This window comes from Heliangelus exortis, chromosome 1 (assembly GCF_036169615.1).
Source record: "Heliangelus exortis chromosome 1, bHelExo1.hap1, whole genome shotgun sequence".
Classification (NCBI taxonomy): domain Eukaryota; kingdom Metazoa; phylum Chordata; class Aves; order Apodiformes; family Trochilidae; genus Heliangelus; species Heliangelus exortis.
In genome coordinates this window covers 105,219,147-105,234,083 of record NC_092422.1, presented here as the reverse complement: position 1 = coordinate 105,234,083, position 14,937 = coordinate 105,219,147, and the positions used below count along the sequence as shown (strand labels likewise).

General features: G+C 38.3%; 1 protein-coding gene across 2 annotated transcripts in view; it reads right to left on the bottom strand.

The window, feature by feature from the left end:
* GABRR3 (gamma-aminobutyric acid type A receptor subunit rho3) overlaps positions 1-14,937 on the bottom strand; it is a 38,019-nt gene that overhangs the window by 3,016 nt on the left and 20,066 nt on the right. For both annotated transcript variants that reach the window (XM_071756839.1, XM_071756830.1), the window contains 5 exons: positions 10,809-10,876; positions 9,072-9,295; positions 6,018-6,100; positions 5,287-5,427; positions 2,371-2,523 (listed from right to left, as the gene is read on the bottom strand). In XM_071756839.1, coding sequence (XP_071612940.1) covers positions 2,371-2,523; positions 5,287-5,427; positions 6,018-6,100; positions 9,072-9,295; positions 10,809-10,876 — 669 coding nt within the window. The remainder of the gene's footprint in view (positions 1-2,370; positions 2,524-5,286; positions 5,428-6,017; positions 6,101-9,071; positions 9,296-10,808; positions 10,877-14,937) is intronic.

Sequence of the window (14,937 nt, the reverse complement as noted above, 5' to 3'; positions counted from 1 at the left end):
CTTTGTGAGGGCATATGATTGATGCTGCCTGTAAATTCATTGCACAGGCTCTGAAAAGTGGAGTGAACCATGAAGGACCTATCACATACAATGCTGAAACCAGTAAATCATCCCTCTGCTCAGTGCATGCAGTTAGTGCTGTGGCACACCAGGTACAAACAGCAGGGACACTGCACTGGTGATTCAGCACCATAAGGAACATATTTCTGTAACAGCTTTGGGTGCTGCTATAGGGAGGTGAAAACGGGTATGTGGTCTTCCCAGAGACAAGGCTTCTGCTACACACTTTCTTGTCCTAGAGAATCACTAAAGAATCCTAGATTTCACTCCTAACCTGTTCCCAAATTGCACTTTTTGAAAACATTATGTGAGATTGTATGTCTCTGTCATAACACCTTGACCCTCTAAAAAGAGTCCAGCATAAAAAATGCTTTATTTATTGAAACTAAGAAATTTATAAATATACTTTCTCTCTCTCTATATATATATATATTTAACTTCAGTGTGTCCAGAATTTCACCCTCATCTTTCCAGTCTTGCCTCTTAGAGGACCCTGCTCCCACCCCTGCTCCCACCCTCACCAAACACCCTCACCCCTTCACCAAACACCCTCACCCCTCCTAGACCCTGCTTTTAAAGAAATAAATGTAACACTGGAAGTGAAAACATGTTAAAAACATCTGTGAGGGCAGCACATGGCTGAATACCATGAACTTCTAGCTGCATCTCACAATAGCTGTTCTCCATTTTTATGCTTGTTCAAGTCCCCTTGAACATACAAGAATTTTCCCTCTCTCTCTCTGCAAGTTCCTTAGGTTGAAGGATGGAGTTTGAAATACAACATGTAAGAGCAAATGTGTTTATTTAAAATATGTATACTCTAGGCTAGGGAACTAAGCTTTTTAAACTATGTTGTTGACATTGTCTATATATTATGTATGCTTATGCTAATAAAATGTGTGTTATTTATACAACTCCTGATGTGTAGCCTTCTAGAGAAATCCATATATAAATTAAAGAACATGATGAGCAAAACCATCTTGGCACCGTTACAGAATCACAGAATCATCTGGGTTGAAAAGGACCTCTGAGATCATCAAGTCCAACCCTTAATCCACTGCCACTGTGGTTAATTGGCCTAGTAGAACACTATTACAGATGGCCTAGTGAGAATTTAAAAATATTTTTAAAGATGGAGTTACATTTCTTATAAATAAAATTAATTGGTAGATGCAGTAATAGAAGTATTTAGAGGTTACCATGTTTTCTTTTTGGACTAGCAAATGGATTTATATCTCATGCATTAATAGCTTTAGACTGTACCAATAGAGAGGAATATACAATAACTACAGTCCTATTTTTATTAGATTGACATAGCTGTAATTAAAAATTGAGGGCTCTCTCCGTACATGAAAATTCATTTCTTAAACAAGATTCTCAAATTTTTACTTTTCTAAAAAATGCAGCAACATACAGTTGGCTTCTGGGACTATCAACCCAGAAGAAAAGAGAAGAAAGAAGAGTTGCAGGAGTCATATGCATTATCTTTACAGTAGATATCTTTAAAAATTGCCATCACATCTTCACAAAGATGCTAATCTTTGAAAAAATTTAGCCATTCCAAGGCCACTAACATTAAATTCCAACAGAAGTCTTGAAATGGTATCAAAAGATCCATCACTGAGGAAAATAAAAATATTATAAAAACCCCACTGTAATTACTATTTTTTTTTTCTCCTGAGTTCTGTGTTCAGACCTAAAACTTTAAAAGCAGAAAGATGCCCAACTTACTCCTCACCTTCCACAGAAGCCTGTGTGCCTTTTCACAGTTAAGGCACCAAAGCAAACATTTTCAAGGTGCCTATAAAAGCAAGGCTTTGCTACATAGGACAAATCATGAAACTGTTGTTAAGCTGTTAGGAAGGTATCAAATGTTTCTAGAGAGAAAGCAGAGCAGCAAAATTTTTAGATATGTTGAGCTGTGCCTATTAAGTATGTCTCCTAAACTATGGATTTGGGAAGGGATCTGAATACCTGGTACTACTTGTTACTTTGCTACGGAGAGGGAAATAACAACACAATGACTTTAAAAGAAAAAAAACCTACAGAGAAATATGCAGAATCATCCTTTTTTCCTGTGTCAGCTGTTTTCTAATACTGCAAAGCCAGTCCAAATAAACATCCCATTTCCAAATAATTTAGATGTTGACTGAAGGAGTTTGTGGTAGTGACAACAATGGCAATAATAGGGTTGTTCATGCAACTTGATATACTTGCTCATGTCCTGTGTAATTAGGAATCTAAGGTAACTTTAGAACCACTCCTTTATCCATTCCATACTTCCAAAAAAAATGTGTGTTAAAGGTTTACCTAGTGATACCCTGGCAGGAACGGCTCGTCTGTCAATCCAAAATGAAACCCAAGACAGCATCACCATCAGCATGGCTGGGAAATAGGACTGTAGCAGAAAAAAGAAAATATGTCTCCGGAGTGCAAAGTTTATAAAAAGTCGATTGTACCAACCTATTGAAAAAAGAGAGGAGGAGGTTGGAGGAGAAGAGAAATGTGTTATTTGTGAGCTCAGTTCACAGGCCCACTCCTTCCAGCAGGAGTGATGTACCCACATCAGTAATAGTAAATGCCTAAGGAGTATTGCTACCACCTTGGCTTTATATACTGCTTTACAAACTGTCCATCACACCTTATAATAATATTGCTGCCTTGGAAGTGAAGCATCATGACTGCATAAATAAAATACTTTATACTGTAACTGAGGTTAAAAAATTGAAAACAAGTATATAGAGTATAATTGTTCAGTCCAACTAGGACAGTGAAGCCAACACACTGCCTTCCCCAAAATGTGGCCTGCCTGTCTTCTTTCATGCTATAAATACCGATGCAACAAGCAGTTCTTTTCCTACAGTCAGACAGGTTTGTTTGCCTAGCGTTGACTTTAGAGGAAAGGGTGCCATCTAGTGCATTTTGGGGCGTGTTCTGTCTGTGGAGCAAGACATGTATGCTAAGCCTCCTGCGATGGCAGGAAAATCAGTTTCTAGTGAAGTGAAGAAAAGACAAAAGACAAATCTGCCAAATCTGTCCAGTACAAACAGAGCCATCAATGAACCTGTGTTGGAGAGTCATGCCATAAGAAAGAACCCCTTTTTATAAAAGAATATCTCAACAATAAACCCAGAAAATATTAAACATGCTCCACGTGGTTTCGGTTGTGGAGAAGGTTTTTGGTTTTAAAAATTATTGTCTCAAAAATTAATTGAAATTATTGCTCCTTTGGATGCCAGGGAACTCCAAACGCATGTGTACTTACTGAGCTTCACAGAAAAGGATATGCAGAACCTAAAAAAAAAAACCCATAAAGTTGCTTTGTGAGCAGGATTTCTGTCAATTTTTGGCCCAAGACTCTCCAGAGGGAGATGGCTCCCATTTGAGTTATGCTGATTATTCCCCACTATTACATACTTCGGGGGTTGGGGTCTGCATGTAGTAATTTTCTTCCAGTAAAATAAAAGAACGAGAGCCATGTGGAGCCTTCTGACTGAAACAAAACCTCAAAGCCAAAGCAAAGTGTGTGCCAACAAAGGACAGTGGCCTAAATAACAGAAGCGGCACATGCATTATTCAGGTACTTTCCAGCAGTCCCCGCAACTTAAAAAAATTCTTTCCTTCCACCTTTATTCTGATGATAAGGTCATCATCAAAACATCTGCATGTACGAGTTAAGCAGTTACACTTCACAAAGTCAAAGGTGTTGTGAAAGTGTAGAAAAGGCCAGGGCACAGGGGTGGTGGTGTGAGGTTGCACTGCTGTGTACAAGGCTGTATTTGCTGGCATAAGTGTCTTCTGATCAGAATTACAAGGTGGAAAGAAGCCATCTGAGCTCCTGGAACCCAGTTTCACCACATAGTGATAGCAGCTTGGTGGAAAACATCCCAGCCTTCTTCTTGCAACAAGTACAGATTTGACATAGCTCTCAGCAAAGCATAGTTATGCTAGTGAGGTATCACTCACTCTCTTCTCACACGAGAGGGGCTCTTGAAAGCTGGAACACTGTTCTTAGCTCATACACAACCAACAGATAAGGATGAAGAACCTGATCAAGCCATGAATTCCTCACTGCTGAGGCTGCATGATAATTTAAACTGGAATGCCTGTGTTCAATGTCAGCTACTGCAAACCTGAATGGCTCTTTTTTTAATGCAAAAAGAAGCTATTGTGTAAATGAAATACAGTAAATAAATCTATTTGCAGCTTTCCTTACATCTTGAAGGCTTTTCTTTCTAAAGTGTTACGTACTTCATCATAATAGATGGAATAATTTTCTATTTTCTAATTTTTTATTTCTATAAATTTCTATTTTATTATCTTCCTTGATGCAAAGAGCAATATCCACACTGACAAGAACTGATTCAGACTGGAAAGTACAATAGCAAGCATGCTGTTTTATCTGGTTAAAAACACATGGTTAGACCCCTTCCATAGGAAAGGACTTAAACATCTCTAATTGCATGTACAAATACCAAGAAAATAAAGCCCATCTTTCATGAAATCAAGCCTATAATAAATTCCTAAACCCTTGTGCAGTTTGCCAGAAAGTATAGTTCAACATCTACAGGGAGAAATAAAAACCGTCTGGGGCAGATACCTGTATTTAAGCAATGTAGCACTGACATAAGGGGATTTTTTTCTGCAGCTTTATGTACAACATGGAACATTAATCAAACCATGACCTAGACCTCAACAAGTTATAAATGCTCTCATGCATAGGTCTCATAATTAGTAGACTTTTAAAGACATTTTACAGCTCCAAACATGAAGAGATTTTAGACAATAAAACACATCGGGATTCCTTGTTTGGTTTCTAGTTCTTGACCCTTTAGTGTTTAATTTTCAATCTTTTCTGTATAACCAGGACCCAAAGATTCCTGTAAACCCAGCATTCCAGTAGCTTTCAGAGAAGCATCACAATTTTGAAAGAGCTTACAACAATATATACTTGGTTGTTGGGCATTTTTTTCATTTTTTTTTTTTCTTGTCAGATGTTAAGTTTCGATTATTATTATGGCCTCTTTTTCTAATGTCAAGCAAATGCTATATTGGTAATATAAAGAGAACCAAGGACCTAGCCTGACAGACCAGTGTGATTGACAGACCTCATTTTATCTGAGATCTCTCAGCAGTGACAGTCATTTACCAGCAGCAGATTTAAACATGAAAGACATGCATGACTGTGTCCTGCTTCTCTCTTCTAATGACAGGGGCTTACTATACCAGTACTGCTGTAAAAAGCTAGTCCACTGGAAGCACTGAATTCTTCGATGAAAAACTGGGAGAGGGAGATGTGCTCATCTGTGCTCAGGGACTTGTTTCCATGTTTCCAGTATAACATCAGATCATCTTCATTGTATGCATCTATGAGAAAGTAAAAACTAAATCAGCTCTTCTGCTAGAATAGTGATTAAGGCCTCTGTTTTCTTTCTTAAGGATAGGAGACCGCTCAAACTATTTAGGAAACCCCCAAAGAAACTTTTTTTTTTTTTTTTTCCATGTATTTGCCAGCTAGTTGACATGGAAAAAATTGCAAGTGCTGCATTACAGCTTGTTCCAAATGCATCCCTATCCCATACCCTGCCAGCAGCTTACCTGACAGATGTGGCACATGAAATATGCTTAGGGTAACACTGCACATGGGACTGGAACTCTGGAGCTGCCACACCAAGCAGACTGCCTGAATGCTGAGGCATTTTTTCAGAAAATTCGCCATGATTTTTGACAGAGGAATCATTTTTAGGTTTAGGCCTTGGAAATCAACCCAGTCAAACAAAGCAGGGTGCATCATTGTTTTTCTGTCTTCCCAAAACTCACGGAGTTCTGGAGAGATCTAGAACTGGCACAGTTTAGTATGTCGAGGTTGAAGGGTTCAGGTCACACATCAAAATAAGTGAAAAAGGTATTATAAACAACATGGAGTACTGATAAGAGTAGGTATGAGTTAAACTTACAGCTTTCCAGTTCTAAAGAACAGTTCTGAGTGTCCAGAGGAAACCTACTGAAATCCATGAAACACATAGCAGAAACTGTTATTCTAAAGAAAGGAACAGAAAAACAGAAATCAAATTAAAAATTACGTATTTTCTTAGGGTTGTGCAGACATCTTTGTGAGATCCCCAACCAACTGGCTAATTAGAATCCTAACATGGAGTTCTCCTAATTTTTTAAGATGCTTTTAATATGACTTCAAGATAGTCGCATAAAACCAAATCAGTAAGAGTACCATATTTTTAAAACACAAATAGTCTTTTTTATTAAGTACATTACCTTCAATCTTTAAACCCTTTACTGATCTTTCCTTAGCCCCCCACACATTTTGCTTTGAAGGGTTACACTTAGGCAGATAGACAGGAGTGAAGATTAACAATTCTTCTCCTAAACTGAAGTAGGTCATATTACAGATTAGAGCAAACACTATTCCAAGGGCTATTCTCCCAGATAGAATGTTGTAATATTTAATTGCACAGAAAGATAAGATGCAGTTTCTGGAAGCCTACTCTCCTCTTCAACAGCATGAAAATGTCTTATACACTAAAAAGCTTAAGGAACTCTAGATGAAGATATATTCACCAATTAGTTCTTCACCATGAGGGTGGTGAAATACTGGCACAGGTTGCCCAGAGAAGTGGTAGAAGCTCTGTCCCTGGAAGTTTTTAAGGTCAGGCTGAACAGGGCTCTGAGCAACCTGATCTAGTGGGAGGTGTCCCTGACCATGGCAGGGGAGTTGGAACTGGATGATCTTAAAGGTCCCCTCCAAGCCTGAAAATTCTATGATTCTATGATATTATTTTGCATTCCACCTGCTTTTCCTCATTTGTTTAGAAGGTATATGTCCCTTGACATTTTAACCAATAAACAACAAAAAGGCTAAAAGCAGCCACTTAAATATGGCAAATATTGCCATGTTTTCCTTTCTTGTCATAGCTTGCATGTCATTTGATGATTTAATTCAGTTTTTCAGTTTTCTCCAAACTGAATCCTCCAGGGATTTAATTGATAAGGTGTACACTAGGAATATAAGTGATCTTCAAAAACTTGTGATTGGTAATAATACTGTTACTGAATTTTCAGAAGTGTAAGAATTTACTGGCTTGAAATGAAACTTTAAGAGTTTACATCTTTGTAACCATGCATAAGACTTCCAACTATGGATGTTTTTTCCATCTTTTAGCTCTTGTATAAAGGAGCAGGGGAACAACACAAAAATGTTGATTGGAAAAAAGACTATTTTGGCAACAAATCTGGATATTTGTTTCCCTTTGTGTCAATAAAACCCAGGATGCTAGTCACTGAAGAAAAACTGTGGAACATGCAGATTTCTTGCACGTAGGTATTCGGAATATAATCTACCCACTGCATGTAAAACTGGCATTCAGATTTGAGAGAGATGATTCTGCCACTTTGCTCTGGTAAGACCTCACCTGGAGTACTGCATCCAGCTCTGGAGCCCTCAGTACAAGAAGGACATGGACCTGATGGAGCAGATCCAGAGGAGGGGCATGAAAATTATCAAGGAGCTGAAGCACATCTCTCACAAAGACAGGCTGAGAGCTGAGGTGTTCAGCTTGGAGAAGAGAAGGCTCAGGGGAGACCTAATAGTGACCTTCCAGTACCTGAAGGAGGCCTAAAGGAAGAGGAGAGGGACTGTTTTCAAGGGACTGTAGTGATAGGATGAAGGGCAATGGTTTTAAATTAGGGTGGAGTAGATTTAGATTGGATGTTAAGAAAAAGTAGTGGAAAATTGGAACAGGCTTCCCAGGGAGGTAGTTGAGACCTCTTCCCTGGAGATAATTCAAGGTGAAGCCTGACAAGGCTCTGAGCAACCTGCTCTAGTTGAGGATGTCCCTGCAGGGGGGTTGGACTAGATGACCTTTAGAGGGCCCTTCCAACTCAAATTATTCCATGCTTCTATGATTCTTGGAACGTACATATTAACACCACTGACGATAGAAACACAGTTTCACCATAATAATTTTAAAATTTTGTTTCACCAGCCTTAGGATCACCCCCTTCTCCACTTCTCATTTTGGTAAGAACTCATAGAGAAGGAAACAAAGATCACAGGACACCTGCTCTTCCTGCTTATGCCCCTGAAATAATCCACAAGTTTTGAGGATTCCTGTATGTCTTTGTGAGAGTATAAATAAACTCATTACTTGCTGGAACAATTATTACATAGCCAAAATCTCAAGTGCTTGAATAAATCTTCAAAACTATCCAGATTAGATGAAGTATCACCACTGTGCAGTGGCCTAATTAGTAACAAACTGGAGAACTGTGATTTCTTCAATGCACAGGCCTCAGGGCCTTTACCCTAGGTGGAAAATTTCTCCATTAAAATTCCTCCAACATCATCCAAATCTGCTTCCTAAAGAAAAGCAATAACGTCCTGATGGAAGACAGGCACGTTTAACGACCTTGCTGCTCCAGTCCTGGAACTGTTTTTTCACTTTCCAATTTCTTGTAGTCTGCAACGTTGCAATGTTGTTCATACAGGCACAAATAACCTGCTCTCCATGCCTGCTTGGAGCTACAATTAATGCCAGTGCATGTTTACAGGTGTCCCAGGGTTAAAACAGCTGAGACAGACAGTTTTAAAAGACTCAGGGAAAAAAATATCCATCACTTTTGTCCAATGCTTATAATATTGGGCTTCACTGTACTCAACAGTAAAAGTACTGCAATATTGCTAAAATCACTAGCAATTAATTAACACTTGATAAACTTCAGCTCTATTTACAACAGAAGAAAAATTACCATAATCCTGTAACAGGAAATAATATATGAATGATAGAAAAATATGTTATCTGTATGTTATCAATTCTAAATTTATTTTCCCACTGGTACACTGGCCACCAATTCCCAGTATCTGATGCCAAGGAATTAATGCCAGTCCAGTATCAGAATCTCAGCTGCAAATGTTCCCATTAATTTCTCACTGTACAGACTACCAGTCAACAATTGCAGTCCAGTATTTTCTTATAAAAAGGTATTATTGTTCTTACCGTAGACTGAAGAGTACATTGCCATCAGGATACACTCGGAGCATGATATTTTCCACAGTTGTATCATGGATGAAAGATCTTTTGGAGTGTACAAAAAATACATCAGGTACCCAGATCTTTTTTATCAGTCTTCCATCAAAAGTCATGCTTTTGTTTTTGTTACTACGAAATGAAAGTCTCTCATCCTTCCAGTAATGTCTGAGATATAAAGTCATTGTGAAGTCCTTTGTTTAATTAAAAATAAAAGAAGATAATGCTTGTTTTATTCACATACAGTAGAAAACAGCACATAGTAACCAACTCATGCAAAGGATAAATATCTTCTGGAGGATTCTCAGTGGGAGGAAACAAACACCACTTAATTGCTTAACATATAGTTTGGAACCACCTCCTCTGAGATACTGCCTGGTTGCCCTGTCACCAGTGTCTCTGAGTCTGAGGTCCATACTTCATTTATACTTGGGTAAAGCTCTCACCAATTTCAGTAGTCTGGTGGACTGGGCTATCAGTGAAGTGAAAAAGAAACTCTTAAACCAATCAAATGCAAATGGAAAGGGGTGTCCTTTGGAAATGCATCACAAGCTTTTCCCAGAATGAACTGTAGTTCCTTTACAAAGGGATTAATTTGAGTTTTTCATGAGCATTAGGTGAATTTGCAAAATCCATTAATCTGCACGTTTTGTACAAATATTGCACAAAGGTCTCAGATTAGTATGTTTATGAATGAAATGCATCACAAAGAAACAATACAATGAATTTGATGAGAGTAAGCAAATTTAAAAATTCAGTTTTGTTAATGTGAAAGATTGTTACAAATATTTTATCATCCTAATTAGAGAAATAACATGACTGAAAATATGCATGTAGAAAGAGGTGGAGAGGATGCTGCAAATCCAGTTTGAGCTTCTGCACAGCTTGGCTGCTTTGTGCTCACTTAAATAACTTTTGCATTATTAGGCAGACATCATTTCTTGTAGTAGAAAAATTACCTTTTAGAAGAATACTGGAAAGATACTTAGGTCTTTCTCTGTAATATGATTTTATTTTTGGGGTAGGTATGCAAAGGAAAGCAAGTGTTCATACTGGCAGATCCCATTGCAAACTCACTAGATCTACAGTTACCGTGAAAAGAAATTGTAAATGAGATCTCTTTGCAAAGTTAACATGCCCTGCTAGGGCATGTTGCTATTCTAGGACTGAGAAACTTGGCACTGATGTCTGGTTGGCATTATTAGTGATAATTTCATCCCAGGAATGAACAGCTTGCATTCCAGTGCTACAGGTCCTTGATTGAACTGAGAGCATCTCCTTCCTAGGACCATTCCTGGAACTGATTTTTCTATTTCCATTTGTTAGGACTACAGCCCCACCCATGCTGGAAACTATTGGAATTTTCAGATCTGCATAAGCAAAGGAAGCAAAGGAAATGAAGCCTCATCATCTAATGCACAGAGCACTAAGAGCTCATGTGGAAGCCCATGGGGCTTTGAGGATGTTTGGCATTTCCAGATGAGAGCACTACCCCTCTGATCTGCTCCTCTAGCACAGGGAGAAATTCAACATGTGGTCTTATACAACACTAGTTTAAATGACTTGCATGCTTCAAGGCAAGGCTATGCTCTTTGAGGGTTTGCTTTCATTAGCTGCATTTATTACTTAGTATCATCCAGCTGGATGTTTCTGAGACCCTGAATTTTGGGCTGAAATTCTATATTCTGGTTCTACTAACCAACTTACCATGTCAACTTCAGATATGCTGTCAATGCTTTCTACCTGCACATCAATGCCCACAGGTATTGGCGACCCTTTAATGTAACAGAATGAAAGAGTGATGAGGAGTGCAAATCCGTATTTTAAAAGGGAAGACTTCATATCAGCAACATACAGAGAGCACCCCAGCCCAGCATTTCCTATGGTCTGCCCACTTTAGTACAGGGAATGAGAAAGTCTATGACAGCAAACTAAAACCCAGTGCTAAACAGTTGGAAAAAATAAGTACAAAATCTTCAGTGATGTTTTCACAGACAGACTAGTTGCTACGTGCATTGCAGCTTAGACAGCAGCGACAGATTCCTTGGAGCCAAAGCTAATGAACTGCTTGGAGTGCTAATAAGAACTGTCATGGGAAAAAAGTTGAGTGAGTACATCAAATACATCAAAGTTTACTTGCCAGTTCCAATGCTTATTCCCACACATAAACACAATATCTATTACAACTCCTAATTATCTTTATTTACTTAACTGTTTAAAATTTAGCATAGATATTTGTGAAAACAATATTGCTTGCTCACTACCTCATAAGGGAAAATTGTACACATACTAAGCATGTTCTGTGATGGTGTTGTGTTATACTTAGTACCTAATTTACTATCAAGTTCAATACATACCAAACTGCACTAAGTGACTATTTTATATACCACCCCATTATTTCATGCCACTGAAAAAGGCTGTGAGTTTATAACACAGCAGGATCTGCATGAACAAATTTTAAAACCATATTTGCATTTTTACAATCAAGTGAACAAAAAATTTCAGCAAAATACACAATTTGCGTTCTTTTTTCAGTGTACAATATGTAGAATGAAGGATCTAGTTCTATATGGGTTATCTGCCTGTCATTCCACTAAAACAGTTGACTACTTCCTTACAGAGGAAAGAAATGTGAGCATTTAGGTGTATACAATCCCCTCCCCCTGCCAAGGAATATTCTGCATTTGGAATGAAAATTTATGGTGATTACTGTATATGAGATTACAGTTAAATTTGTTAAAAACAGTTAAAATTTTCTAGAGTAGAAATTTAAAATAAAGTGGTACAAAACATGAGTACAAGGAATTCTGAACATTGGGAGATTGCAACAGCTTTTTTAACTTGTCCTCCTTTTTTTTGTCTTTTTCTTTTATCCACGTCAAGCCAAAATAGTTCAGAAATATCACTCTCTGATAAACCAGCCACAATATTGTATCTCTTTTTTGGAATTATCCTTAAAATAGCAGCACTCAGGGATTACCAGCTGCCTCCTGTTCTTACCAGTAGAGATCTTGAACGATTTTTGAGGTATTTCAAAATCTGTCTCTGTAATCTCTTGATTTGACTTGTATTTTTTCATGGAGGGTTTGACCCTGCATGAAAAAGGTGAAGATGTGCATAGGAAAGCAACATAAAATGTGTTTGGTTAGCAGGGAGAATGTTTCAGCACTGCCAAGAGCTGTGCTGTCTGGCTGGGAATCCACATCTCCCTCTCAGAGGAATGACACACTCAGTCTTGTTGGCCAGAGCTGAGAACAAAATTCAGAACTCTAGACACCAAAGTTCAGTTAATTAGATTTTTAGTAAAACACCAGACACCACTTGGGGAAATGCTGCTTCTTTCAGAGAGTAGAGGTAGCAGGAGACATCTGCCCCAGAGGCTGATGCACAGGAGTATTAATGGATGTGTCCAGCCAGAATACTTCACACAAACCAAAAATATTTTTTATTGCTCTACTAAACCAGTTTTGACCACTTCTTGTCTTTGTTTTGACCACACCACACAAGCAGTTTACTTTAGGCTAAATACCTACGTGTCCCAAGTTCTACTTATTTATTAATAAGCTAAGCTATTTTGTAAAATGAAGGCAGCTTTTAACTATGCAGAATTCATGGTGGGATTTATACATGATGTGAACATCATTCCCAAGTGGCATTCACAATTACAATTTAAATGGAAACACTGCAGAAAGATAAGGTGCTGTCTCAAGCTCCTCTTTTGCATGATGAAACTGGACAGAGCTACATGGCAGAGTTGGCACCTGAGCTAGAAGTGGGTGCACAGGGCAGGGGGGCTCAGGGAGCAGGCCAGCTGTAGAAGGACATTGCTGCAGCCTAGGAATATGATCACTGCTAAGGCTGATAACTCTGCCAACAGCACTGAAGATAGAAAATAAGCCTCATCTCTCTGGGCTCTCTTTTAGAGTCCATGCAGTGTAACAGGCACTTTCTAGATTTCTAATTGGTGCAAAGTGGCTGGTGCCTTGAAATGCTTGTTGGTTGCCAAGGTTGTTTAGAGTGGCTGCAAACAGGCAGATGAACTGTCTGTAACCTAACCTTAACCACAACAACCTTTCAGTCTCTCTATATTTTAGGCAGGTCCAAATTGTTAATCTGGGAACGAGGTAGAGGTGTATGCTACGATAGACTGGAAGTTCTCCTATCTAAGTATCTCCTATCTAAGAGCTATTTGGTCTTAACTAAAACTCTGGAGGACAATTTGCATGACTAGCATGTTAAAACCAGTGAGTTTGGTCTGATTTATGTAGACTTTTGAGGGTGGAAGGTGAGGAGAGGAAAGCACCTCTTTAGATAAAACAACAGCATGACCAGTTTCTGAGTCAAGGACAAATCTGAAGCAAACAATGTTAAATGCCAGCTATCAATATTCTTCAAACAGGCAAGGAGCTACCCACAAATCGTATCACAGAACAGAACAACTGCCTGTTTAAGTAAACATATATCATGTGCAGCAAGGAAAAGGTTTTCCTCTGTGACAGCTGCTCAAAGTGTGTTGACGGCCATCCTAGTACTTTCTTATGATTTGCAAAAATTACAATGTCCTACCCCAACGAGCACTATTCCGTTGTAGGCACAAATTCATTCAATAATTCACTTCAGCCAGACAGATATAAAGGAACTGATCACAGTACTAGAAATCAGTGGCAGCTTATGATTACTTTGGTTATATGCATACAAACTGAAGTGCCATACGCACACAGAGAGGCACTTGATTCTTTGAAAGGACATACTGCACTACGTTGGAAACTGTTCTAAAACCAAGTGAGTGGGGACTCAGAAGAGCATAAAGGAGATAAAAAACTGTGGCCAGGAGAAATACAGTGGATGATTATAAAGTGAATTAAATAAAAAAAGGACTGTTAGAATGAAATTTGTTCCTGACTAGGTAGAAAAGCTAGAAATGTGAAACAGACCCTTTAAAAAGACATTCCTGCTCTTTATATGGTGAAAGGCTTAAGATCATACTCATGCTGGTTAATGGGAAAATACAGTTCAGTATAGCATTCACCACAGAAAATTACTAAACAACATCTCCTGACCCTGGCCCTAACCTTTTATTGACAGATCATAGCAGCTGCGAATATTTTCTTCTTATTCTGACTCTACATTGGCAACAAATGGGCAGATAAGGACACTCAACACTGTACATATATGCAACCCTGTACAGTCTGCTGTTTGCTTTTCTAATCTGAAGCATTTTTACATTTTTGTCCCTAATACCACCATAAAACACATAGTGGCCTTACAATGGTCTAGGCCTTTTGAGCTTTGCACTTTTCTGAAACACTTCTTTCTGTGATAAAAAAAACTGTTCGACTAGGAACAGTTAAAATTAACTATTAGGAAGAGATTACTGAGAAATTTAATTTCTTAATCTCTTGGATTCATTTTACAATGGTTGTATGTTTTTAAAAAATAGCATTTCAATAAGCATTGGAAAGGATGCTAAAGCAGCCAGAACAGTGATTTGTCTACCCTTAAGTCTGCACCACAGCTTTCTTCCTTGTGTACTGAGATTTTCAGTCTCTGGTTGACCATAAGGTAAAGACATTAAATTCACTTTGAAAAAAGTAACCATAGCAAGGCTGTGTTTTTTATTTCCCAGTATGATAAAATAGCAGAGATAGCAGGGATAGCAGAGAGGATTTTGTTATTAAATTGAGCAGCTTCAATTGCTTCTGGAGCATTGCTACAAATCATTATTTTAGAGGGATTAGTGATTTTCACAATGGAGGCCCCACAGATTTTCAAGATAATTACTGCTCAGCAGAAAAAAGTAAAATTGTTTTCAGATGGCTTTATCTTCACACAAGCC